The 25,462-nt window shown below is 43.7% G+C and overlaps 1 protein-coding gene across 1 annotated transcript in view; it reads left to right on the top strand.

Annotated features, from left to right (window-relative positions):
- Window positions 1-24,113, top strand: part of PARP1 (poly(ADP-ribose) polymerase 2) — a 44,125-nt gene extending 20,012 nt beyond the window's left edge. Inside the window, exons 11-20 of the mRNA XM_087388152.1 lie at window positions 295-532; window positions 20,713-20,825; window positions 20,940-21,016; window positions 21,271-21,425; window positions 21,582-21,779; window positions 21,864-21,972; window positions 22,650-22,732; window positions 22,837-22,974; window positions 23,206-23,388; window positions 23,693-24,113. Coding sequence (XP_087244278.1) covers window positions 295-532; window positions 20,713-20,825; window positions 20,940-21,016; window positions 21,271-21,425; window positions 21,582-21,779; window positions 21,864-21,972; window positions 22,650-22,732; window positions 22,837-22,974; window positions 23,206-23,388; window positions 23,693-23,740 — 1,342 coding nt within the window. The 3' untranslated portion in view covers window positions 23,741-24,113. The remainder of the gene's footprint in view (window positions 1-294; window positions 533-20,712; window positions 20,826-20,939; window positions 21,017-21,270; window positions 21,426-21,581; window positions 21,780-21,863; window positions 21,973-22,649; window positions 22,733-22,836; window positions 22,975-23,205; window positions 23,389-23,692) is intronic.
- The last annotated feature ends 1,349 nt before the right edge of the window (window positions 24,114-25,462 follow it).

The raw sequence follows: 25,462 nt of genomic DNA on the forward strand, positions 1-25,462 counted from the left end.
GTGACTATCATGAGATTGAAATTGCACTTTGTTGTGTTTTTAGAGGATGAGTTTGGGCATGTTCCTGGATTCATCTAGATATATACACCTGAAAAGATGATAAGTGGGATATGTCCTGTCTGTTTTGGAAAACCTCTATCAATAATGAACAAGTATTTAAGTTTTTCTTTCGTTTGTTTGATTTAAAAAAATTGAATTTGTAAGATTGGATATATTCTAGTCTTATGAAGGTACATATTAAATTGAGTTTTCCCTCTCGTCAAGTAGTGAAATGTCCCTTTTCTCATTTTGCAGCTATTACGTCTTGCAAATTATTGAGCACGACATCCAAAATGTTCACCATCTTTTTCGTAGATGGGGACGTGTTGGCAATTCCAAAATTGGTGGATCTAAAATAGAACAGTTGTCAAAAGGAGCTGCAATTGCTGAGTTCAAAAGGCTTTTTCGAGAAAAGACAGGGAACGAGTGGCAGGCCTGGGAAAGCAAAGTGGGGTTTCAGAAGCAGCCCAACAAGTTCTTCCCATTGGAGATTGTAAGACTCCTTCTCCCAAATGTCCTGAGTGTTCTTTCTTTAAAATGGGATATGTAGGACTTATTGGTAGAAATGGGCGATCTTTGAGTAGGAGGTGAAATGGGTTTTCGTCTCTTTTATTGGGGTGGGTTGCATGTGCACAGGTCCACTTGCATTTAGTGATTGTGGAAAACCTTACAAGTCCAATAATAATAGAGATGAAATAAATATGTGTATGTTGCCAAAAAATATGTGATTCCTTAAAGTTTGAGTCTGACTGATACATGCATGGTGAGAGAGAGAGAGAGAGAGAGAGAGAGAGAGAGAGAGAGAGAGGTCTTCGAAAGACCCAAGGGTCTATGATAGAACTTGAACGGTGGTCCGTGTGTGTAGTCACTGTGGTCTCCTAGTAGCAGCCACACATCTGACAAGAGCCACCGTAACCCCCGTCGGTCGTGCCCTCGATCTAGTGAGCATGGAGGGAAGATCCCCAAGCATGATCCGTGTGCTAACATGTTGAGTCTGTTGTGTCACTGGTTCCGAATCTGACTACCTGTGATCTGTTGGTCCGTAGGATCTGGCTGAAAAAACTTAGTGATCATACTTTGGGTAGAGTGTGGCCGTGCGCCCTGACCCCACCTCTGTATCCTGAACAAGTACTCTCTATGTCTGATGATATCATGGATAAACGCAGCGAGGCATATCTGATTTGGGTAGGAGAGGAAGCTGAAGAGGGGACCGAGGTTATCTCTGAATAGACAATGATAACGACCTCGAATCTCATAGTACACTGAAAGTGAAATGCTCCTCTTACTAGATCTCATGGCAAGCACATAGGGTGCATATGTGGCTCTCTCTCTCAATCTCATGGCAACCATATAAGGTGCATATGTGGCTCTCCCGCGCGCGCGACGCGTGCGCGTGAGAGAGAGAGAGAGAGAGAGAGATTATTAAAGTCTTCGAAAGACCGATGAGTCTATGAGACTGAAAAAAACCTGATACAACAAGCTGTGTGGGTACTAAACTCCAATGGGTGGAGCTACTAAACAAGCATCCACTCCAATGCAGAATGCAAATTGATAAATGCTTCGAAAGACCGATGGGTCTATGAGATTGTGAAAAAAACCTGATACATCAAACACACACACACACACACACACACACAGAGATTAATGTTTGCAAGAGGCCGCGCGGGCCTATGAGACAAAGTGTGAATCCAAGAAGTACCTCATACAAGATATTGAGGGCTGAAGCAAATTGTCACACCCAAAAACTACAAGCCCAACCAAGACCACGAATTTGACGAATACAAAATAACAAATGATGGCACGATGAATAACCGCCCCGCCATTTCTGTGGTTCAGGAAGCCCATCCAAAAATCTTACACGTGAGAAGTACCTGCATGCTGAATACCAAAGCCCACAATTCCATAGATGGATCTAGTATGTCACATGTCTACATTTGAGGGCATCTCCTCAATGCATCATTTACCCCTCTCTTGGGATATCATTGAAATCATTTATCCCTTGGCACATTTAATGCATTTAGACCCCTTAGCCTTAGATCCACCTAGTCTTGTGCCATGTCATCCTCACCAAGGACCTTGATCTTGATTCCTTTTTGATCATTTACGTGAAGCCCAAACAAATATAAATCCTTTAAAGAAAAATGTCGACTGACCCTTCCGAGGTCAACATTCCTTCTCTCTTCAGGGATCAACGTCCTCGATGATAAAGTCTGGGAACACTCTCCATAACTGGTATACGGATTCCCAGGTAGCTTTTGATAGAGGTAAACCATGCCATGTAACCAACATTGTTCCTTGGGGTCCAGGGTTCTTGTTGGTTTGCGTCCTACATTATCCTTTATCTCTTGAAACAAAACAACACCCTCGATTAGTGAGTCACCTGTATGCAAAAATTTCTTTAAATGAGAAACATGAAACACTGGGTGCACCTTACAACCCTGTGGTAATTCTAATTTATAGGCCACCTTGCCTATTCTTTTTAGAATTAACCATGGCCCACAATCTCGGGGTGATAACTTAGCACATTCTCCTGCAGTCAAAGACTTAGTGCGAAGGAACTCTGAGAAAAACTTTTTCTCCTTCCTTAAATTCTCTAACGGATATGTTTTCATCCGCATATGCCTTAGCTTTATCCATAGCTTGGCAGATGTTAGCTCTCGCAAGTGCTAGCATCTCCCGCATTTGAACCACAAAGTTCGCGGCACTAGGCACTTTCCGAGGTACTCCAACTGTAGTTGGATTCGGTGGTCTATAACCATAGTTCAGCTCAAACGGACTGAATCTTGTAGAGGAATGTTTTCTATTATTGTAGGCAAATTCTAACAGTGGCAACCACTTGTCCCATGTATGTTGCCTCAATGACACATATGCTCTAAGCATATCCTCTAAAATTTGGTTGATTCTTTCCGTCTGACCATCCGTTTCTGGATGATCCCCACTACTCATTCCCAACTCAGTCCTTAGTATCTCAAACACTGCAGTCCAAAAATGACTGGTAAATTTGACATCCCTGTTTGACACTATGGATTTGGGTAATCCATCCAAACGAAATATATGTTTAATAAACAAATCCGCCACTTGCGGGACACTAACAGACTCTCTAGTTGGAATGAAGCGAGCCATCTTGTTAAGACGATCAACTACTACAAGGATAGAATCATATCCACCTTGTGTCGTAGGCAGACCTACAATAAAGTCCATGGAAATGCTCTCCCACCTACCTAGTGGTATTTCAAGGTTGTAAAAGTCCGGGTGGCTTCACCCGCTCTGTCTTACTTACATGACACTAAAAACAACGTGTCACATATTCATGAATATGTTTTTTCATTTTCGGCCAAAATAAATCTCGCTTCACGAGATCATACGTTTTCTTAACTCTTGGATGTCCCGCACATGGGCTATCATGGCATTGTTGAATGACTCTCTGCCTGAGATCATTCTGATTAGGTACTACTACCTTGCCATTTCTTTTCAGCATACCATCTCTTATGGTATATCTTGCATAAGTTTGGCCTCGTATACCCCGTTGCTGCGGGCTTTGACAGGACATTATCAGGTGCACTAGTTACTAGCTTAGCAACAGACACATAACAAAACATGTACTGACCTTTGAGAAGATTCCGCTAGCTGAATCTGCATCTGTTCTGCTTTGGGACTTCCCTCCATTTCCACGTCACATTCTGAGATCACCATCTCAGCCATCTGAGGATCCTTGTTTCGTGGACAATCTTTCCACTGATGAGGTTGAAGGCATCCAAAACACAAGCCTTCTCTCCTCGCTTTTTCTCTTTGCTCTGGGTTCAAAGAAGGCTTCGACCAAGCCCGGACTGCCATCGGTGTTACTTTTCTTTTCATTCCAATGGTGGTACTTGGTTTAGGAGTCTCAACTGGCTTCACCTGCTTGGCTTGACCACTAGGCTATGAGGCACTCCCTTTACTAATCCACTTCTTCTTAAACCCAATTTTCTTTGGGTACTCATACCGAGTCCCAACCTGCACAAACCCACTTGGTCTGTTCCCTTTGGCATCTTCATAGTTCAGGGCCATGGCAATTGCTTCATCTAGTGTGTTCGCATACTTAGCCTGAACTTCCATCTTGATCCGATCATTCAGTCCAAAGATAAAATCTTTTACCTAGATTGACTGAGGTAGAGGTTCATAAACTTTCATTACACTTTCTCTGAACTTATCAGTGTATTCCGCCACTGATAATTTTCTCTGACGAAGGTTTCGATACTGATCCCAAGCTCGGGATGCTTCGTCAGGAGGTAAGAAGTGCTTTCTAAATTCTTTTTAAAAACCCTCCCAAGTAGTGGATGCCACTCTATCTTTCTGCTGTTTTATCCACCACCTATCCGCTGCCTCATTAAACATATGGGTGGCCTTGCGGATTTTCTTCATATCATTCCTGATTTCACAAATGGCGAGAGCTTCGTCCCATTTGTGTAACCAGGTCTCTATGATATCGGAACTACGGTCATACATCCGAGCAGAATACTTTTCTGGCCTATAATTGGTAATATTAGGCACCTTAGCCCTCCTAGGCTCGACTGTATGAACACTGTATTCAGGGTCCATTGGAGCTTTACCTTTCTCTTCACGAGATGGTCTAGTAGACATACTATGAATCATTTTCCTGAGCTCGGATTGCCCTACATTTGCTTGTAATTGTTGCGCTAAAATCTGTTGCAAGGCATCCTCTAATAATGCAATTCTACCAGATAGTGTATGGCCTGCTGGGCGCGACACCTACGGGGTCGGCCAGACTCCCGACTCTACGGGATCCACTTTAGAAGCTTCTTCTTCTACTTCCATTTAGGTTGAGGGGGGGGGGGGGGGTGTTTTTTATCATTTTAAACACACCTGAATTGTATCTACAATCGAAAGTCGAACTTCCAAAATTACAGCTAACCAGGCATACATCAAACTGCAAACCAAAACCGCTTTTCCCTATGCTAGGGAAACTCCTGCAATCTCACAAATCCTAAGGCAAAATGAACCTATATGAAAATTGATTTTATAAAGCATAGAAAACTCCTTGGTCATTCATGCTGCATGGAGAGATTAATTTGTCCTTGCAAGCCACTCCAATACGTATTTATGACCTGCCTTGTGACCACGAACATGCGGGACTGTCTACTCCTTCCCACGAGCTCGCGCACCAACAAAACAAAGCACGCGTAGTGCCTCTCTAAAACACAGTTAAGTACCAAATTAGTTCCTGGTCCAACCAACTGTGCGCAAGGAAACACACGTAAACCTTGAACAATCCTCTAGTTACTTGCAGCCGCCAGTCATATCACCATCAAAGTGAACGAGCTCTATACTCCAGGGCTTTCTCCAATGAGACGTCAACGTATGATTCCTACGTGCGTTCACAATATCTATGACTAAGCCTTCAGAAGTTATTGTCTGCTATCTGCATAGCACTCGCCGATAACCAAGACCTCCAAATAACACAAGCAAGTCCTGTGACGGCACAATAGCCCTTTGCATGTAGTCATAAACTCTAGCAATCTCGCCAACAAGGATCCGTAGTGTGCTGCTCGTCAACGCTCAGCGTTATCCACTCCTACCGGCTAGCTTCGCCATCCCTTTCCTCTCACAAGCATATGATGTTGTGGCTCCAGCCTTTGGTGTTAACCAAAATTTCGCTAGCCAGTCACGACGCCAGCTAATAGGCTGTGTGCTTTATGTGCAATAGCTAGCTCCCGCGATGTCAAGGAGTCCTGAAGGCAACAACCCGTAAACCCATGCGTGCGCCACTTTGATGTCAACGCACACCCAACGCTGACGAACTACTCGATGGCATGAACCAGACGACGCGAACGATCTGCCAGAATTTAGCACAGCCCGATGCTCCGCCAATCGTTCGTCCACACCTTCATCGCCCTTTTCCAATCAATTTCGCCGGCGCATCACATATTAGTGTATCGATTGCATTCAACGCCATCTTACGATGAACTTGCGATCTAGCCTGATCGCTCTGATACACCGAAAAACTACAAGTCCAACCAAGACCACGAATTTGACGAATACAAAATAACAGATGATGGCACGATGAATAACCGCCCAGCCATTTCTCTTGTTCAGCAAGCCCATCCAAAAATCTTACACGTGAGAAATACCTGCATGCTGAATACCAAAGCCCACAATTCCCTAGATGGATCTAGTATGCCACATGTCTACATTTGAGGGCATCTCCTCAATGCATCATTTATCCCTCTCTTGGGATATCATTGAAATCATTTTCCCCTTTGCATATTTAATGCATTTAGACCCCTTAGCCTTAGATCCACCTAGTCTTGTGTCATGTCACCCTTACCAAGGACCTTGACCTTGATTCCTTTTTGATCATTTACGTGAAGCCCAAACAAATATAATACAAACATTGATCCTTTAAAGGAAAATGTCGACTGACCCTTCCGAGGTCATGTTGCCTCAACTTGAGCGTAACAGAGGCAGAGGGTTTACTAAGACCCTTGCTGAGAACTGAAAACTGAAAGTAAAAGCTAAAATGCTAACATGCTCAGCTAGTGAACAAAATACTAGAGTAGCAAAGTAACTGAAGCGTGTCATGCGCTCAGGGCTAGCACTCCTAGTACATGCTCAGGTTCCATATATCGAAGTAACTTGGTGGCACTCTGATGAGATGTGAGAAGCTCTCGTATTTGTTTTTGTCGAGCTGTCTTGTGATGTGGGGGAGGGCGTGGTCTTTTTGATCTCGGGATTCGATGGGCTACGTCAAGGGTGATGCCTCGTATCTGGCGGTCACCTCTGAGAAGGAATGAGATAGATCGGACCTCGATCGTGCGCGTACTCTGGGCTCTCTCCGTGTCACATGTGGAGTGTGTGCCCCTCGTTTGGCCGTATCGTGGTGGACACTCCTACCACAGATCCACGATGCTCTCATCTCATCAAGCTTCTCTCCCTCAGCTACACTGGCAGCTGACTCAGATGCATAAAAGTATGTAACAAGAGTCTGTGATTTGTCGATGGTGACCTGTGACATCAGTCCATGCTGCTCTCTGGCGTGTCGCATCAGTGTGTCTCTCTGTCGGTGCATCTGAAGCAGGGAGAGCCCAACACAGACCTGATCGTGAAAATGTATCAACCGTGTGAGTGGGCCAAAGCCATGTCCTTCTTAAAAGAGGGATTGATATCGTCCTCGGATCTCATAGTAGACTGGGCAGACACAGAGAAAATGCTCCTCCGTCTCGATCTCCCCCATCTGGCATAGTGTGCAAGTCCTGTGCTCTCTGGGTATGCTTGCAGCTCTCCCTGCCTCAATCTGCAGTTGATGTGATGAGACTCGTAACTGACCAATGACGATCCTCAATGCATGTGAAACTCTCCTATCCTCAAGATACTGAGGTCTGATGACAAGACCGTGCTCTGAGATCCTCAGGAAGTGATCATGGTAGAATTTGATCTTGGTGGAGAGCTCCTCTCCCCCCCAAGCCCTAGATATATGGAGCTGGAGGAGGTCCAACCGTATGATACGGTTGATCTCATCTCGTGGGATCATCTCGAAAGGGGGGAAGTCTATCCATCTGAATGCCGTGACTACCAAACCACGTGGATATCTGTGCGTACCATGCCGTATCAACACCACTCTCTGCTAGTCGCCTGGAGGACTCTAATGCTAACCTCGGTAGTCTCCACTGGGGTAAAGACCAAACTCTGTAGAGGAACATCACCGTCTGAAAGATGGCATCAACCTGGAGAGGGGTCATGGCGAACTCTGCGTGTATAATCTGATGAGGGACTAAGGGTTTACTCCGAATCATCCTGGATCCCATGGTCACCTGTAGTCTCTCAAATTTCTCCCACTCCGTCGCTGAAATATCACTCCTCTAAAAAGGTGCTCCGTACATGGCAGACGGTCTCACCAGCGTGTCAAAGAGCGAGCCCTTCGTCGGGGGTCTTGGAAGTGTGCCTGGAAGGATCGCCTCTCTAGTCGGGCCAGATGGCACTTCGTCCTCGTGTGAGTCGTGCCGTACCCGCATGAATCATCGTGAAACCTGGTTCAGTGAACACTACCCCCAAATATGTGTAGGATTGCACTATCTCCATAGGCTCGTTACGGTATGTGAAAACTATGGTGACGAGACACTGTTGCTAGCGAGGTGTTGAAGATCATAACCTTGGTCTTCCCAAGTGAAGTCTCTCTCCCTTCAGAACATCTCTAGAGCCTCTAGATGTTTTTGCAGCCCCTCTGTTGAGGATGATATGAGGACTATGTCATCGACATACATCAGTATCTGCACCATCAGGTCAGCCAAGAGCGAACCCTCTCCGCCTAGTCGATCGACAAAAGAAGTGATCTCGTCGATATAGAGCCCGAAGAGAGTTGGTGATAGGGGGCAGCCTTGCTTTACTCCGACGGTGCTCTCAATCCAGTCTGATAAGCCTCCTGGGGTGCGTATCTTCCTTCTGACAGACTAATATAGACTCATGATCCCCCAAATCATGATATCTGGAAGCTGTAGCTCTTGTAACCTCCTGATCCGGCGAGAGCGTGGGACAGTGTCAAATGTCTTACGAAAATCTACGAAGCAAGTGTAGACTTTTTGATGCCTCGACTTCGCCTCCTCAATAATAGCCCTCAGGGTGAAAATGTGATCCAGGGTGGAGTGTTGTTTCCGAAATGTTGCTTGCCCAAGTGCCCGCTGTCCGTGACCCTCTGTGTGGTTGCTGATCTCCCTCTCTAGTATCGACCCATATATCTTAGCCAAAGTATGGCCAATCATAAGAGTATGGTACTTCCCAGTGTCCATGGGATCACCTGCCTTGTGTATCGGTACTATGGTGGGGATGAAGATAGATTTAGGGGGGTGTGGTTTGTCCGTAGCGGATGTGGTGGGGCATGACGTTGCCGGAGCTCTTTTCTGGTGCCGGTGTGATCGGGAAAACTGCATATAAACATATGTGTATGATTACGCAACATATGTGCATAAGCGAATGTGTATCCTGGTGGTAGAGCTCATGAATGGTTGAGGACAGGTCGTGGGTTCGATCCCTAAATGTCTATAGACTTTTGTTCATAAGCGCACACATCTTTTCCGGCCGTCGGAAGGGCGGGTCCTACACTATTCAAGGCTCCGCATAAGACAAACAGGAGACCCTTAGAGTTATCCCCAGGCCTATGGTATACGGCATGGTTGAATAGCTGTGCTAATATCGGGGTCAAGATCTTTTGCCCATGCGCAAAATGTCAGTGAGTAATCCCTCATGATCTGGTGATCGTCGGTTATGAAGCCGGAGAAGGGCAGCTCGTACATTCTGCGAAGTAAACAAATGACATGTGGTGGGCCTGGGCATAGAGGACATATCAAGTGGTGCTTGACCTGTGACATCATATAGAGAGCAAGCATATGTGTGCCAGACTACAGGATCTGTGATGGGAATGGGTGACTTTCCTTTTGATAAGAGTCCCCATCCCATAGTAGGATCTCCTCCGCCAAAGGAACTAATCACCTCATCCATTCTGTGCATGAGGAAAGCCCGCTTCTTACGTTGTGTCACTCAGCGTGAGATTCGTTGCACCTCTGGTGAAGTCACATGTCCCAGTGCTATCTCATGTGTAAGGTGGGCTCTCATCTCTCTGCACTCATCATCAAACCAGGGATTTTGGGGCATCCCCCCATCTGAAACACGTGCAGATCGTGTCGTGGGAAAGGATCTGGCTGCAACATCCTGTATCACCGATATTAGAGTGTTTGATGCATGTGTGAGGTCCATCCCATCGCCAAGTCATACTGGAAGCTCAGAAGCTCACGCACACCGGGTCAAGAGCACGGTCAAAATGGATCTGAACACGAGTGGGTGGTGGGGGCCCTCCTCATGGCAGGTGTGGCGACCGATATACAAAAAGTGAGATATGAGTGGTCAGCTCCGAGTGGAGGAGGCGGCACAATAAAATCATGTATCCGTGGGGCCAATGCTAGTGGACCGAGTAGGTAGTCTACCGTACTACTCCCCCCTCCATGTGGGAAATAGGTGAGTCTGCCAGATGATGGCCATCTTCGAAGACTGCTATATATGATCAAGTCATGTATAGCACCCAGCTCGAGTAAAATGTCTCCCATACGTTTTCACTGGTGCATCTGCATCTGCCGACTGCCTCACAATCCGCAGCTCTGCTGCATCCATCTCCGGTACTATGAGGGAATCCTCATCAAAATCTAACAGGCCCACCTGTTTGTTCCCAGTACGTGCATTGAAGTCACCAAGGAGGAGAGTGTCCCCATGTCTGGAGAACTACGTGATATCATCATGAATAGTCTCATATGGGCTGTGCCCGTCAGTGGTGACCTCTTGCTCATAGGATGATGTATCTGGGAGAAAGTAGCATACTACAATGAAGGTCGGCTGTGTGTCTGGTAACTGGACCCGAATCCACATGTGTTGTGCATGCTCCTCCCTTCGTATCATAGAGAGGAGTGGCCTCAGATGTGATCTGAAAAGGACAGCCACGCCTTTGGATCCTCGTACCCCACTATCCCTCCTGAATTCCCTCCTGTGGGTAGACTCCCATGTGTATCCTGTCACTGTGGGTAGCCCTCTCTCTCGGCTCTCATGTGTATCGGTGTAGAAGATCACATCTCTGTTATGGTATGTCTCCAAGAACCCCCTTGGGTTGGACCATAGGGTGCCATTACAATTCCACACTGCCATCCTCAATTTGTTTTCCATACTCGCCCCGTCGTTCAGACACCGTCATGTGCTGTTCCCTTCTCCTGCTGCATCTCGTACTTTTTTTTCTGCCCTCTCTCGAATGATCACCCTACCATCTCTGTAAACTGCCCATTTCCCCTCTTGTCTTGCAGCCATCACCCGTACCATTCCTTCCCTTCTATGCTCCTGCTGTAGGAGTGAGATCTTCATCTAGAAAGATCCTGGTCCCCTTCAGTGCTGTCTGTGTACTCATAAGGGTGGATCTATCTGTGGCTGTTCGCAGCTTTACAACAAAAGGCCTCATTGGTGCATCTGTTTTACCCACTCTCCAGGCTGATTCACAAGTGAGGTTTACTCCCATCTTGTCGAAGAGGATTTTGGTATCTGACATGGGGCTATCACCTACAACTTGACATGGGGCCGTGAGAGAGAGAGAGAGAGAGAGAGAGAGAGAGAGAGACAGAGAGACAGAGAGAGAGAGAGATGGGGCCGTGAGAGTGAGAGTGAGAGTGAGAGTGAGAGTGAGAGTGAGAGTGAGAGTGAGAGTGAGAGTGAGAGAGAGAGAGAGAGAGAGAGAGAGAGAGAGAGTTTATTAAAGTCTTCAACGAGACTGTTAAAAAAACTTGAGACAACAAGCTGTGTGGGTAGAGCTACTAAACGAGTATCCACTCCAATACAGAATGCAATATCCACTCCAATACAGAGAGAGAGAGAGAGAGAGAGAGAGAGAGAGAGAGAGAGAGAGAGAGACTTTATTAAAGTCTTCAACGAGACTGTTAAAAAAACTTGATACAACAAGCTGTGTGGGTGGAGCTACTAAACAAGTATCCACTCCAATACAGAATGCAAAATAATAAATGCTGGGTACTACATAGTCATGTCAGAATGATGATTGTCTACATAACACTAACATCCTCATCATCATCATCAGAGTGTCAAGGGGGACGAGGTAGTGAGGGCATAAAGTCAGAGATAGAGTGCTGGCGGCTGGCTCCCGACGTGGTCCTGTGTCGTCTCCTGGTTGTGGCTCTATGTCTGATAAGGGCTACAGTAACCCCTGTTGGTGGAGCCCCAACTCTGAACAGAAAGAAAGAAAGATATATCAATGTCTGCGGGAGGCCTCGCGGGCCTACAGTCCAAGAAGTAACTCATACAAGCCACCTTAGCAGGACATCTTTGTCTTCAAAAGGCAGTTCATATGCAAGATAAGGACCAGCTCACATGATCTTGAGATGGAGACAAGCAAATGGAAAATGAACATCCCCAAGGAAGTAAGAATACTCAAGATGCACCAAGGAGGAAAGACAAGCACCAGACACATCTTGGCCGTAGGTTCTGTTGGTCCGTAGGATCTGGCTGAAAAAACTCAGTGATCATACTCTGGGTAGAGTGTGGCTGTGCGCCCTGACCCCGCCTCTGTATCCTGAACAAGTACTCTCTATGTCTGGGCCTATCCCAGGTCATAGGAGCTGCTGTAGCAGCCTCAGTGTCACCTGCAACTGCTTTTGAACCTGTACAAGACCACTTAAATTGAAGAACCTCGCCTGCTGTTGCCTTCCGAACTTGCAAGGACCAAGGAGCTAAAGTCAAAGAAAATATCAGGGTGAGAAAATATCAAACATGTGAGAAGCTCAAGGTATATTAAGATATTTGATATGTTCTGAAAAAAGGGGGCTTTCCAATGTCAGAGTTACAGATTTGTTTTGCACAATGCCTGCACGAGGATGTGTAGAGGATACATAGGGAGGCAATCACCAGGCTAGATATTTGTTATGTAGTCAGATGAAAAACTTGCATTTAGGGAGTAAAACAAAAGATGTGAAATCGCCAATGGAGCTTATGTCTTTTGTTATAGATTGTCCGTAGGTGTCCCAAGATGGACAAGGCAATGAAGACACCACATCTAAACTTCATTCATCTTCCTTGATAGCTATTGATTACTCTTCAAAACCAACCTCTTTTTTTTTGCATTGTTCTTTTTATTAAGTGCCTGACGTAGCCTCTTGTGACCTTGATACTGATTCATCTGACAAGGGTAAGTATAGCCCCTCCTTGAGATGTCTGGTATTTATCATCGAAAAGCACTTTTAATCAAAATAAAAAAGCTTGCATGCAGTTCACAACCACTGTGCTGTTTGTGACTTCCAGCCACTAGTCGAAGTATTCCCATCACCCATCTCTTGGTCTACGTGTGCTCCCTTTATAATTGTTTTGAAACTCTAGACCCAATTCTATGATGAAACACCTTTCAATTTTTTCCCTTCAAAAGTAAAAGATATTTGCTTGTCTCAGTTCCAATGATCATGATCTTTGTCTATGTAATGTTTACTTGTATTTTTTAGTACTTATAAAGTGACTTAGTGCATCCAAGTGTCTTTGTAGCATAGTAGGCTAAAGGGCATCTCATGATGCCTCTTACCCGTAAGAGGCTTGCAAAAAAAACAAAAAAAAAGTTTTTGGTTTTTAATTTTTTTGTGGTGTGGGGGTAGGGGATTGGGTTGGTGGGATTTGGGACGTAGGGTATCGATGTTTGTAAGTTGCATTTACCAGTTATAAGAGCTTAGGTCAAAGCATTTCATACCTTGCATTGTCAAGACTTCCAATCTTTCGAAACATGCACACTGCTTGTACATTGATATGCTTATGCCCTTAGTCAGTCTACCTTCTCTGTCTATGCCGTGATCTCAATGGCCCTTAGGCAAAGCCTCTCTTGTTATGCTCTAGCCGAGATAGCATGACCTCGGAAAGATCGGTGGGCATTTTCTCTTAGATGACCAACTTTTGTAATAGTTAATGTGCGTAATTGAAATGGTCAAGAGAAGTAACTGCCAAGGTCCTAGGTGAGGGTGAAATGGCATTGACTAGGTAGTTCTGAGTGCTAAGGCCTAGGTGCACCTAAATGTGTAATAATGCCAAGGGGCAAGTGGTTTTTAATGTGCCCCAAGATAGGGGTAAAAAGGTGCACCAAGTGGAGAGGCTAAAATGATGACATTTGGCAAGGAGAACTATCTAGGGAAATGAGGGTCTCGTGGATAAGCATGAAAAAAACAAAGGAACGAAAAAAAATTGGAATATCTGTGATCCATGAGAGTTAGGCTGGGTGGAACAAAAGAAATGCCATCGCCCGTGATTTGTATCAAAGAAAGGAATAGAGATTCAGGAACTAGAGATAGAGTTGTTGACAGTTGGTATCAGAGCGGAGGCTATGAAGGAGATGGAAGCGGGATCGTCGAGTGACCTTAGCGTCAAATTGACGAATTGACTGAGGGGGCAACGTGGTGACGACGGGTAATTGACCTTCGACGCACGAGGCTTCTGTTTCGTGGCTGGAACTTAGGAGTCATGCAAGGTAGCGGCTGGTGGCAGGTTGAGCGCAGAAGTGATGCAAGAAGTGAATCAACTAGTCGTGACGTGGACATTCGTCGGCGAAGGCGTAGGATCGTAAATCAAAGAGTTGCGGGACCTCCTCTAGTCAGCGCATATTCTACCTCGTGGGGTGTTGATGGATGACTGCGTGCAGATTTAGGAGGTGGAACGTAACGAAGACTGTACGGGACGTGATCTTGAGTGGTCGACGGGGTAACAAGAAAAACAGGAAGAGTCGTCATCGACATTATCTGCCAGTTTGTCGTACTTAATTGATATTACAGGTCCAGAAGGTAGCAGGTGAACCGACGCGCATTAGGAGCGCTTTGGTATCTTTAACGGTGGATGAAAAGAGGACCAATCGAGATTTCGAGGAGAAATCAGGGAGCCCCTTCTTTCCATACAATTTTTTTTTAAAATATGGTCCTGTTATTTCTGCACCGAAAAAAAGGGACGTTCAGAGTGTTTTATAACTGAGAGTTTAGGACATAGGAGAAAGAAAAAAACATGAAAGCAGAGTAGAAAAGAAGGGTATATATATTTTTTATTTGGGTTCTAGAAAAGACTTTAAAAAAAAAAAAACCATCTTCCATTGTGAAACTATGGAGGCAGAAGGGCAAAATTCTAGGGTGAATCCTAGCGAGTCTAGAGTGCAGTCTACACAACAGATGTCACATCATGCAGCACCTACTTTGATTGGTAGGATTTCGATATTAGAAGATGCTTTACAGCAGATTATGAACCAGCAGCTTCAAGTGAATGTTGGTCAAAATGAGATAAGGGAGATGGTACAAGCCTTGTCGGCTAGACCGTCGAGAATTGATAAGGGCAAAGCTCCAGCAGAGCCAGAGCCCAGTATCCATTCATTAGAGCGCGCAAGGGTCAAAGTGCCCAATATCGCTAATTATAGACCGGAGAAGTACGCTGGTCGGATGACCAAGCGCAGCTCTGATGTGATCGAGGTTTGGTTACACAAGTGGGAAGAAGCCTTTGCCATTTGTGAAATTAGATCCGATCTAAAGAAAATCCGGGAGGCCACACACCTGTTTATTGAGGCAGCGGACAGATGGTGGATAAAGCAACAGAAGGATCAAGTTGCTCCAACCACCTGGGAAGGGTTTAAAGCTGAATTTAAGAAACACTTTCTCCCACCTGATGAAGAGTCCCGAGCTTGGGATGCTTATAGAAATCTTCGTCAGAGGAGTCAGTCAGTGGCAGAGTACACCGACAAATTCAGGGAATGTGTCATGAAAATAACAGACCCTCTCCCTATGTCGGTTCAGTTAAAAGACTATATCTATGGACTGAACGACAAGATCAAAATGGAAGTTCGGGCTAAATATGTGACTACATTAGATGAATCTATTGCAGTAGCCCTGAACTATGAGGATGTCAGAGGCAGATTTGGTGGATTTGTGCAGGTAGGGACTCAGTATGAGTACCTGAAAAAAGGGGGATTTCAGAGGAAATGGATTTCAAAGACAAGTGTCTCGCAGCCAAGTGGCCAAACCAAGCAGGTGAAGCCGGTTGAGGGACTAGTAAAAACAAGTACCACTATTGGGGTGAAAAGGAAAATAACTCCAATGGCAGCCCGGGCTTGGTCAAAGTCCTCGTTGACCCCTGAACAAAAAGAGAAAGCTAGAAAAGAAAGATTGTGCTTCGGCTGCCTTCAGCGACATCAATGGAAGGATTGTCCACTGAATAAAGACCGTCGCACGGGTAATATGATAATATCTGAATGCGATGTGGAAATGCAGGAGAGTCCCAATGTGGAACATATGTAGATGCAACTGGCGGGACCTTCTCAGAGGTTAGTACCTTGTTTGTTATGTGTATCTGTTGATAAGTTAGTGACGAGTGCACCTGATAACATCCTATCTAAGCCCGCAGCAACGGGGTATACGGCCTTTAATGATTAATTAAAATGAAAGAGCAAGTGGCCAGTCATGATGTCATTGTGTTGTTTGACTCAGCGTCAACTCACAATGTGATTAACTCCAAGCTCGTGAAGAGGCTGAAATTAAAGACAAGTCCATCTGACTATGCGTATACGGTCAGAATGGCAGATGGAAGTTCAACTGAAGTATGGGACCAAAGGGTTACCCAGTTGGAGCTTCGGATTCAGGACTATGCTAAGAAGCTTGATTTTGAAATGACCAAGCTTGCTCATGCAGATATAGCCCTGGGTATGGCGTGGCATTCTAGTAAGAATCCAGCCATTGATTGGAAAAAGCACGTATATCAATTCAAGATGAATGATGTGCTTTATGTCTTGCGAGGTGAAAAAGATATACCTCAGGGACCGTTGGTTTTAGTAATGGAAATCAGGAAAGCTCAAGTGGAGTTTTTATTCCTTTGCACAGCATCGGTAGAGCCGGTGGATGATTCTTCGGCTAGCACTGACGCTACGCAAAGTGATGAGATGGCCAAGCTGGCTAATCTTATAACAGAGGAGTTCTCTGAATGCTTTAGGGATGAACTACCTTATGGGTTACCTCCAGAGCGGAAAGTTCAACATAAGATTGAACTGATCCCGGGGGCAGAACCTGTAAATAGACCTCCCTATAGAATGAGTTTTGCTGAAGAGGCGGAGGTGCGTAGACAACTGGAAGAATACCTCAAGTTGGGGCAGATTCAACCAAGTTTCTCACCTTTTGCTTCGCTAGTGATATTAAAGAAGAAAAAGGATGATACGTTTCGCCTATGTATAGATTACAGAGCATTGAATAATATCACTGTTAAGCACAGGTATCGGATGGCTCGGATTGATGATTTGCTAGATGCATTACATGGAGCCGTGATTTTCAGCAAGATAGATCTTAAGTGTGGCTACCATCAAATCCGGATTAGAGCCGAGGATGTGCATAAAACCGCTTTCAGAAGCAGGTTTGGTCATTATGAGTTTTTGGTGATGCCCTTCGGGCTTACCAATGCTCCAACGACATTCGTTATGCTTATGAACGATTTACTACGTCCGTATATCGGAAAGTTCGTAGTACATTTTATTGACGATATCTTGATATTCAGTAAAAGTGTTACTGAGCATCGTGAACACTTAAGGATATTGAGAAAAGCCAGTCTTTATGTGAATAAAAAGAAAACTATATTGTGTATGGTTAGGCTTGAATATTTAGGGTTCATAATTACTCCACAGGGGGTAGAAAGGGATCCAAAGAAAGTGGCTGCGATACTAACTTGGCCAATCCCTTAGAGTTTGACCGCGTTGCGATCATTCTTGGGATTTGTCCAGTTTTATAGAAGGCATATCAAAGGATATTCCGGAATAGTATCGCCATTGACTGACCTGACCTCAGATAAAGTACCTTTTATTTGGGTACAGAATCAACAAGAAAGTTTTAACACCATAAAACAAGCTGTGGTCTCAGGACCGGTGTTAAAAATAGTTGATCCCCAGAAACCGTTGTTCCTAGAAACCGATGCAAGTGGCATTGCGGTAGGAGCAGTCCTCCTTCAAGAGGGAAGGCCAGTAGCCTTTGAAAGCAAGAAGCTTTCTCCCTCTCAAAGGAATTGACCAACTCATGAATTGGAGTCGTTTTCTGTCATCCATGCTTTGAAAACATGGAGGCATTATTTGTATGGTTCAGAGTTTTATGTGGATGTAGATCATGATACTCTGAAACATTTTTGTAAACAACCTGACTTGAGGGGCCGCCAAGCTAGGTGGGCAGAGCTCATGCAGGAGTTTAATCTAACGATTCGGTACCGAAGAGAAAAAGACAATAAGGTTGCTGATGCGTTGTCTCGCATTATGCACAACCTGAGTTTCACGGTATTAGAGAGTGCTCTAATGACCGAGATAAGAGAAACTCAAAAGGTGGACGAGTTTGTCCAGAGCTTATGGCCTAAAGCTCATGTGTTAAAACCCGGGGAAAATGAAAAGGATGACCCTAGTCAGAATGATCTCAGGCAGAGAGTCATTCGACAGTGCCATGATAGCCCGTGTGCGGGACATCCAGGAGTCGAGAAGACATGATCTCGTGAAGCGAGATTTCTTTTGGCCAAAGATGAAAAAGCATATTCATGAATATGTGACACGGTGTTTCTCGTGTCAGGTAAGTAAGGCCGAGCGGGTGAAGCCACCCGGACTTTTACAGCCCTTGGAAATACCACTAAGTAAGTGGGAGAGCATTTCCATGGAATTTATTGTAGGACTGCCTACGACGCAAGGAGGGTATGATTCTATCCTTGTGGTGGTTGATCGTCTAACCAAGATGGCTTACTTCATTCCGACTAGAGAGTCTGTTAGTGCCCCGCAAGTGGCGGATTTGTTCATTAGACATATATTTCGTCTGCATGGATTGCCTAGATCCATAGTGTCAGACAGAGATGTCAGATTTACCGGTCATTTTTGGACAGCGGTATTTGAGACACTAAGGACTGAGTTGGGAATGAGTAGTGGGGATCATCCTGAGACGGATGGTCAGACGGAGAGAGTCAACCAGACTTTAGAGGATATGCTGAGGGCATATGTGTCATTGAGGCAACATACATGGGACAAGTGGTTGCCATTGTTGGAGTTTGCCTACAATGATAGGAAACATTCATCTACCGGGTTCAGTCCGTTTGAACTGAATTATGGTTATAGACCAGCCAATCCAACTATAGTTGGAGTACCTCAGAAAGTGCCTAGTGCCGCGAACTTTGTAGTTCAGATGCGGGAGATGCTAGCACTTGCGAGAGCTAATATCCGCTAGGCTGTGGATAGAGCCAAGGTGTATGCGGATGAAAATCGGTCTATAAGAGTATTTAAGGAAGGAGAAAAAGTTTTTCTTAGAGTTCCTTCGCACTCGAAGTCGTTGACTTCAGGAGAGTGTGCTAAGTTATCACCTCGATACTGTGGGCCGTGGTTAATTCTAAAGAGAATAGGCAGTGTAGCCTATAAATTAGAATTGCCACAGGGGTGTAAGGTGCACCCGGTTTTTCATGTTTTGCGCTTAAAGAAATTTTTGCATACAGGTGACTCACTAATCGAAGGTGTGGTTTTGTTTCAGGAGATAGAGGATATTGCAAGGCGCAAGCCAACAAGAATCCTGGATCGGGGGACAATGCAAATACGAAATTGGAAGATACCCACGGTGTTGGTTGCATGGCATGGTCAGCCTCTATCGGAAGCTAGCTGGGAATCCGTATACCAGTTACGGAGTGTTCCCAGATTTCATCATCGAGGACGCTGATGCTTGAAGAGGGAAGGAATGTTATGCTCTAGCCGAGATAGCATGACCTCGGAAAGATCGGTGGGCATTTTCTCTTAGATGACTAACTTTTGTAATAGTTAATGTGCGTAATTGAAATGGTCAAGAGAAGTAACTGCCAAGGTCCTAGGTGAGGGTGAAATGGCATTGACTAGGTAGTTCTGAGTGCTAAGGCCTAGGTGCACCTAAATGTGCAATAATGCCAAGGGGCAAGTGGTTTTTAATGTGCCCCAAGAGAGGGGTAAAAAGGTGCACCAAGTGGAGAGGCTAAAATGATGACATTTGGCAAGGAGAACTATCTAGGGAAATGAGGGTCTCGTGGATAAGCATGAAAAAAACAAAGGAACGAAAAAAAATTGGAATATCTGTGATCCATGAGAGTTAGGCTGGGTGGAACAAAAGAAATGCCATCGCCCGTGATTTGTATCAAAGAAAGGAATAGAGATTGACGAACTAGAGATAGAGTCGTTGACATCTTTATTGCTCACGGCTGTGATCTCATGCTTGATGCTCATCGATGTTAAGCCTCTCATGCAATTGTAGTGAGAGTTAAACTTCTTTAGCTTCCACTCTCACAGATCAAGGCAATTTAAATTTTATGATGCAGGCTGATCAAATGATGGTTATGTTTCCTATGAGTACATATACATGTCTTGTGAATCTGTGATGGTTTAAAGTCTACTCCCCCTCCTTGGGGGGGAAAAAAAACATAACTAACGCCTTTTACTCCTCTAAAATTTAAGAGTCTCGTACCTTACGTGCCTCTTACGACCTTGCTTTGTCGTGTTTGACTCGTATATTACTGCTTATGATAATTTTTGATCCATCTGTTAGCGGCCTTGCTATTCCAGCTAATTATTTTCATACAAACTGAACGTGGCTTCTCTAGAGCTTGGCCATCAAGATGTGGCCCCCCTTGAAATTGATCTGCCACTCTCGCTATGAGTGTTAGCATTTGTTTGATATATTTCAGCATTTCTGCTAAGAGGCCCTCTTGTCCAGGAGCCTTTCCGTTAGCCTTATTTTTTCAGGCCCTTCTCAATGTCATCTTCTGTAATCAATTTGTGGCTTTTATCTTCCCCCCCCCCTTCTCTTTCACAGAGTTCTTAAGAAAACACCATCATGTCTTCCCACTTTACTTCCCCTATCTGAATTTGTTTGCATGCAGCTTCTTGAAAAATTGTTCAGACTATTTGTCCTTAAGAAACCTTATATACGTTCTTCTGACCTTTTTCTGTATTTCTTGGCTGGTTGAGGTAATTCCTTATCTTAGCATAAGGTCAAAGACACTTGAGAAGCGTTTGAACATGCTGTGTTTTTAATTACAATTTGTCACCTGCTTGTAATGTTCTGGAGGGGAAAATTTGTTGCATTAGTATTTTTGTTAATGAAAGACTTTTCATACTTTTATCAGGATTATGGAGTTGAGAAGTCTCCACAGGATATGAAGTTATTTGGGTCTAAAAGCACGCTCCATCCTCGGGTTACAAGCTTGATGAAGATGCTCTTTGATATTGAGACATACAAGTGGGATGCCAAATTTTTGAATGCTTTGTATCACTTTCTGAAGTTTCTTAGCAATGGTAACATTTTTTAGGGTCTTACATGCTAATCCAGAATGGTCTACACATTGTGTATCAGAGCTGCTATGATGGAATTTGAGATCAACACGAATGAAATGCCACTTGGAAAATTGAGCAAACGCAACATTGACCAAGGTGCTTTCATGTCTCTTGAATGCTTTTCGATTCCTTAAGTGAATGCAAGAAACCATAGACCATTTTCAAGTATCTTATTTTTATTTGAATAACCAACCCAACAAAGTTAGGAAGGGGCAGGATAGGAAATTATTTTTCTATTGAATGCTTTTTGTTTCCCTTAGTGAAGCCTTAGTATTAAGAGAAGATGGTTTATTGATGAGTAGCCTTCTTTTACAGTGCTAGCCTTCAACTAACTGAAAATATTGTGACAGGTTTTAAGGTTCTGACAGAGATCCAAAATATTATTGGCTCTGATAGTTCAGAAAAGATGGATAGCCTCCTTACAGATGCCAGCAATCGCTTTTTTACACTGATTCCCCATGTTCATCCTCAGGTTATACATAATGAGCAAGCTCTCAAGATAAAGGTATACATTGTCCATTCCTTACCTAGAACAGGAATCAAAGAATGACATTGCATCTCTCTAACCATACGATTTCTGTGGAAATTTAAGTAAATGGAGTTTAATAGTTGTTAAAATTAGCTGGCTAATTGTTTTATAATTAATCTTCCCAATTTTCAGATTGAAATGTTGGAAGCATTGAGGGACATTGAAATTGCCTCAAAGATTATTGGCTCTACTGGAGAAGACACTGACGAAGACCCATTGGATGTAAGCTATAAGAAGCTCCATTGTAATATAGTCCCGATACCACATGACAGCGCAGACTTCCAGCTGGTGAAAACATATTTGGAGAGGACACATGCTCCTACTCACAAGGTAGAATTTCTAGTTCCTATATGGTCAGACCTTTGTGCACTGTGGATGTCAATAATAAAAGACTTGCTTTTCATGATTATGCAGGATTGGAGCCTAGAGCTTGAGGATGTGTATGCTGTTGATAGAGAAGGGGAGTATGACGCGTTTGCATCTCAAAAGGAGAAACTTGCCAATCGCATGCTACTTTGGCATGGTATGAGGTTCAAAAGGGCTTCAGAGTAGTTTGGTGGCACTTTAATTGATTGCCTAAGAAATTGAAGGATCTAATGCTCCATGTGATCATTCCCACATGCTACTTTAGGATAGTATGAGGTTTGAAAAGCGTTGAGATTAGGTGGGTTGTACTTAGCCATCTAAGGCCACATGCTTCAGCATAATTCAGTTCTGCAAAAGCATGTCACGAGGAACCTTCCCATGTTTGCAAGTGCCAGACCATTGAGCTATACTTGACCAATCCTTGCTCACAGGGACTAAGGAGGTCTGAAATGCACACACTGCATTTGCCTGTCCTCCTCCACAGGTCCCCATGCCAACGTCTGCACAGAATTAAAACTGCACATCTTTAAGAGATGGGGAGGCACATTGCCAGGCCCATACCCATATATGCTCGAATTGGTCAATTCTCCCATAATCGAACAGGATTTGTATGAAGTAAATCTTCCATTCCTTTGATCATGAAATAATGCAGAAATATGGATCAAATCATAGCTATAAAGAATCATGTTGTCTAATGGGTGCTCACTCGTACGTAAAAGTTATAACAAATACATCATCATATGATTACTATTTTTGATTCAAGCTTTGACAGGGTTGTATGTTATTTGGTCCATTTTTAGGTTCATGGGATCTAATTCCTATGTATCAAAACAGGGTCTCGAACAACAAATTTTGTTGGTATTCTTAGCCAGGGCCTGCGAATCGCTCCTCCAGAAGCCCCAGTTACAGGATACATGGTATTTTCTGGCTTTTCACTTGATGATGCCAGTGAGTGTAGATTGCTAGAATAAGAGAGGCAGTTTCCAAACATATAATGACTTGTTATCTCTTGTGGGGACAGTTTGGGAAGGGTATTTACTTCGCAGATTTGGTCAGCAAAAGTGCCCAGTATTGTTACACCTCAAAGAATAGCCCAGTTGGCCTGATGTTACTCTCGGAGGTAGCTCTTGGAGAAATGTATGAGTTGACAGGAGCTAAGGTCACCACATCTTCTTTGGGCCTTTGATAAATGTTCTTTTTTACAATGTATCTCTGATATTTTCCTAGTGCCATGGCCATGTGCATAATTTGAAAAGAGGTCTTTAATCGGGTCTATCATCATATTCTCAATTTAGTGCCTTTTCAATCCTTATGTGCATTATCTATATATAACTGGCCACACTTTTGCTTATCGTATCTGAAATATTTGCACCCATTTTTTGATATGCAGTACATCGAAAAACTGCCTCCTGGAAAGAACTCAACTAAAGGTCTAGGGAAAAATATGCCGCTTGAATCAGAGTTTGAGACCTGGGATGATCAGGTGACTGTGCCATGTGGTCGTCCAGTCCCTTCTGGAGTACGAAACACACAGTTGATGTATAATGAGTATATTGTATACGATACAAACCAGGTATGTGAGCATGTGACTTATGTAGACATTTTCAGTCTTTCAGTGTTTGTTTCTCATGCTCCTGCCCAGGTTCGACATAGAGAAACAAATTAAATGAAAACAAAAAAGATAAATAAAAATGTTTCTTCAGAAGAAAATCAAACCTCGCAGATTTGAACATTCAGAGATAATAGCTCAATACAGGCATGCTGGAAAAGTGTCAAAGAACCATTTTTGCCAATAAACAAGCGGGCAAACAATTTGAAGTGTTCTATAAAGTAATTCCAATAATTAATGTGATTGTGGCTTTGTTCACTATGCACAGGTAAACCTCCGGTTTTTACTAAAGGTACGATTCAAACACAAGTACTAGGGTGACTGCTGCTGCACCGTTTTGATCTTGTACAAAGGATGCTCTATTAGATGTGGGAACCAGGTTTGCTCTATATTACGGTAACTCTTTTAGTACCTCAGCAAGCATGGCTTCACTTTCTTCCAAGTTTTGATAGCACTCATCATCAAAAGTGAAAGTGCTGGAATATATTTTTGAGTTCAGAATAATTCTGCTGGAGTTTGCAAGAGTTTTTCTTTCTCTCATGTAAACAGTGGTTTTATTTTAGAACAGTACCTGGAGTTCTTTTTGGCTGGACATTGCCCCTGTAGGAAGTGGTGTAAATATTTTTGGATTATAGTTTTATTGACTATCCGTTATTTTATGTCCTTTGAGATTCATCTGGTTTCCAATATTCAAATATCTTCATGCTGGATCTGCTTAATGAGACGAAAATCCAAGGTGTAAGCTATCTGGAACCCCTTTTCCCCTTATAAATGCCCCCCTCCTATTGCCTATGCTATAGGGCTACTTCTGGACAACCAATGCAACCATCTGCTCTTTCTTCTTTCTGCGGGGACGGGGGGGGCGGGGGCATGCACGCAAGGGGGGGTCCCTTCCAACAAGGCCCAATCCATCCTAGGCTGGTTACACACGGTGAGGTGCACAGCCACTTAAACGAAAATGGACCAATCATATTAAAAGCTTGGTCCTACATTTTCTATGGTAATTGAAAATTCTTTAAAGTTTAATCTTTATATCCCCCCCCCTGCCCCGCAACCGATCATCAGTCCCTAACTAGGGCACCACTAGGCTGTGCTCACTAGTCAGGAAAATTTAATCTATTTTTAAAAGAAGTGAATCCGCAGCATGAGTTCTATAAGAATCCTTTATTGCCTTTTCTGTGAATTTCGTCAATATTTAGATAGCCAGTTTTTCCTTCTCAGCATCCGCATGCATCCAAACTTTTTTGTTTAGTTATTGTATCTATTCAATCACAAAAAGCACTCCATTGGAAAACATAACTGCAAAACATGGAACAACCCTGTGTGAAGAGGAAACTTTTAGATTGAACAAAATAAGAAGCTGCCACACCACACAACAAAATCACCTCCACCTTATGAAGCCTCCAGTTTTGTCATGAACCCATAACCCGCTTCCCAAGTGCTTATAGTAGCCTAATGCTGGACCCAGCATGAGTAAAAAGAGATCCTTGAGAGATGACAGGATATCTCTGCCAACCTCCCAAAAAGTGATTGCTTCTAATTGGTCCTCATTTTTCTACATATTTTTCTAAATTATTTCTATTGAAAGCTCTTAGTGAGGCTTACCATCTTGAATTCGATATGGTAAAAATTTTGACATACTACCACTATATATTGGTTTTAGTCCGCCTAGATGTTTTGGTGAAGTGGATTAAATATTTAGAGGTACATTTAGCTATACATTTTATAGTTAAATCATGTATCAAAAGATGCATCATTGAGTTTTAAATTTCACTAGTAAACAAGGTTTAAACTTATGATAAGGAATACAGGTGATGTGTTATCGCCTAATTAAGCAATTTGAAATTCATTCATCAGATTTTGAAAGACTAACACAGATATATATGAAGAGTTAAAAAGCAGCGTGCAGATGACTTCTCAAAAGGTTAAAGCATGTAGGTTTATTAGAGATCAAGAAATAGAATACAATCTAAAGTAACTTACGCCCCCCTTTGGCCAAATCTTTGATGAAAGAAAGTAAATGATCAAAGATATTGAG

The sequence above is a fragment of the Dipteris shenzhenensis genome, chromosome 17 (genome assembly GCF_047967505.1).
Source record: "Dipteris shenzhenensis isolate YYH24624 ecotype China chromosome 17, Dip_SZ_1.0, whole genome shotgun sequence".
Classification (NCBI taxonomy): domain Eukaryota; kingdom Viridiplantae; phylum Streptophyta; class Polypodiopsida; order Gleicheniales; family Dipteridaceae; genus Dipteris; species Dipteris shenzhenensis.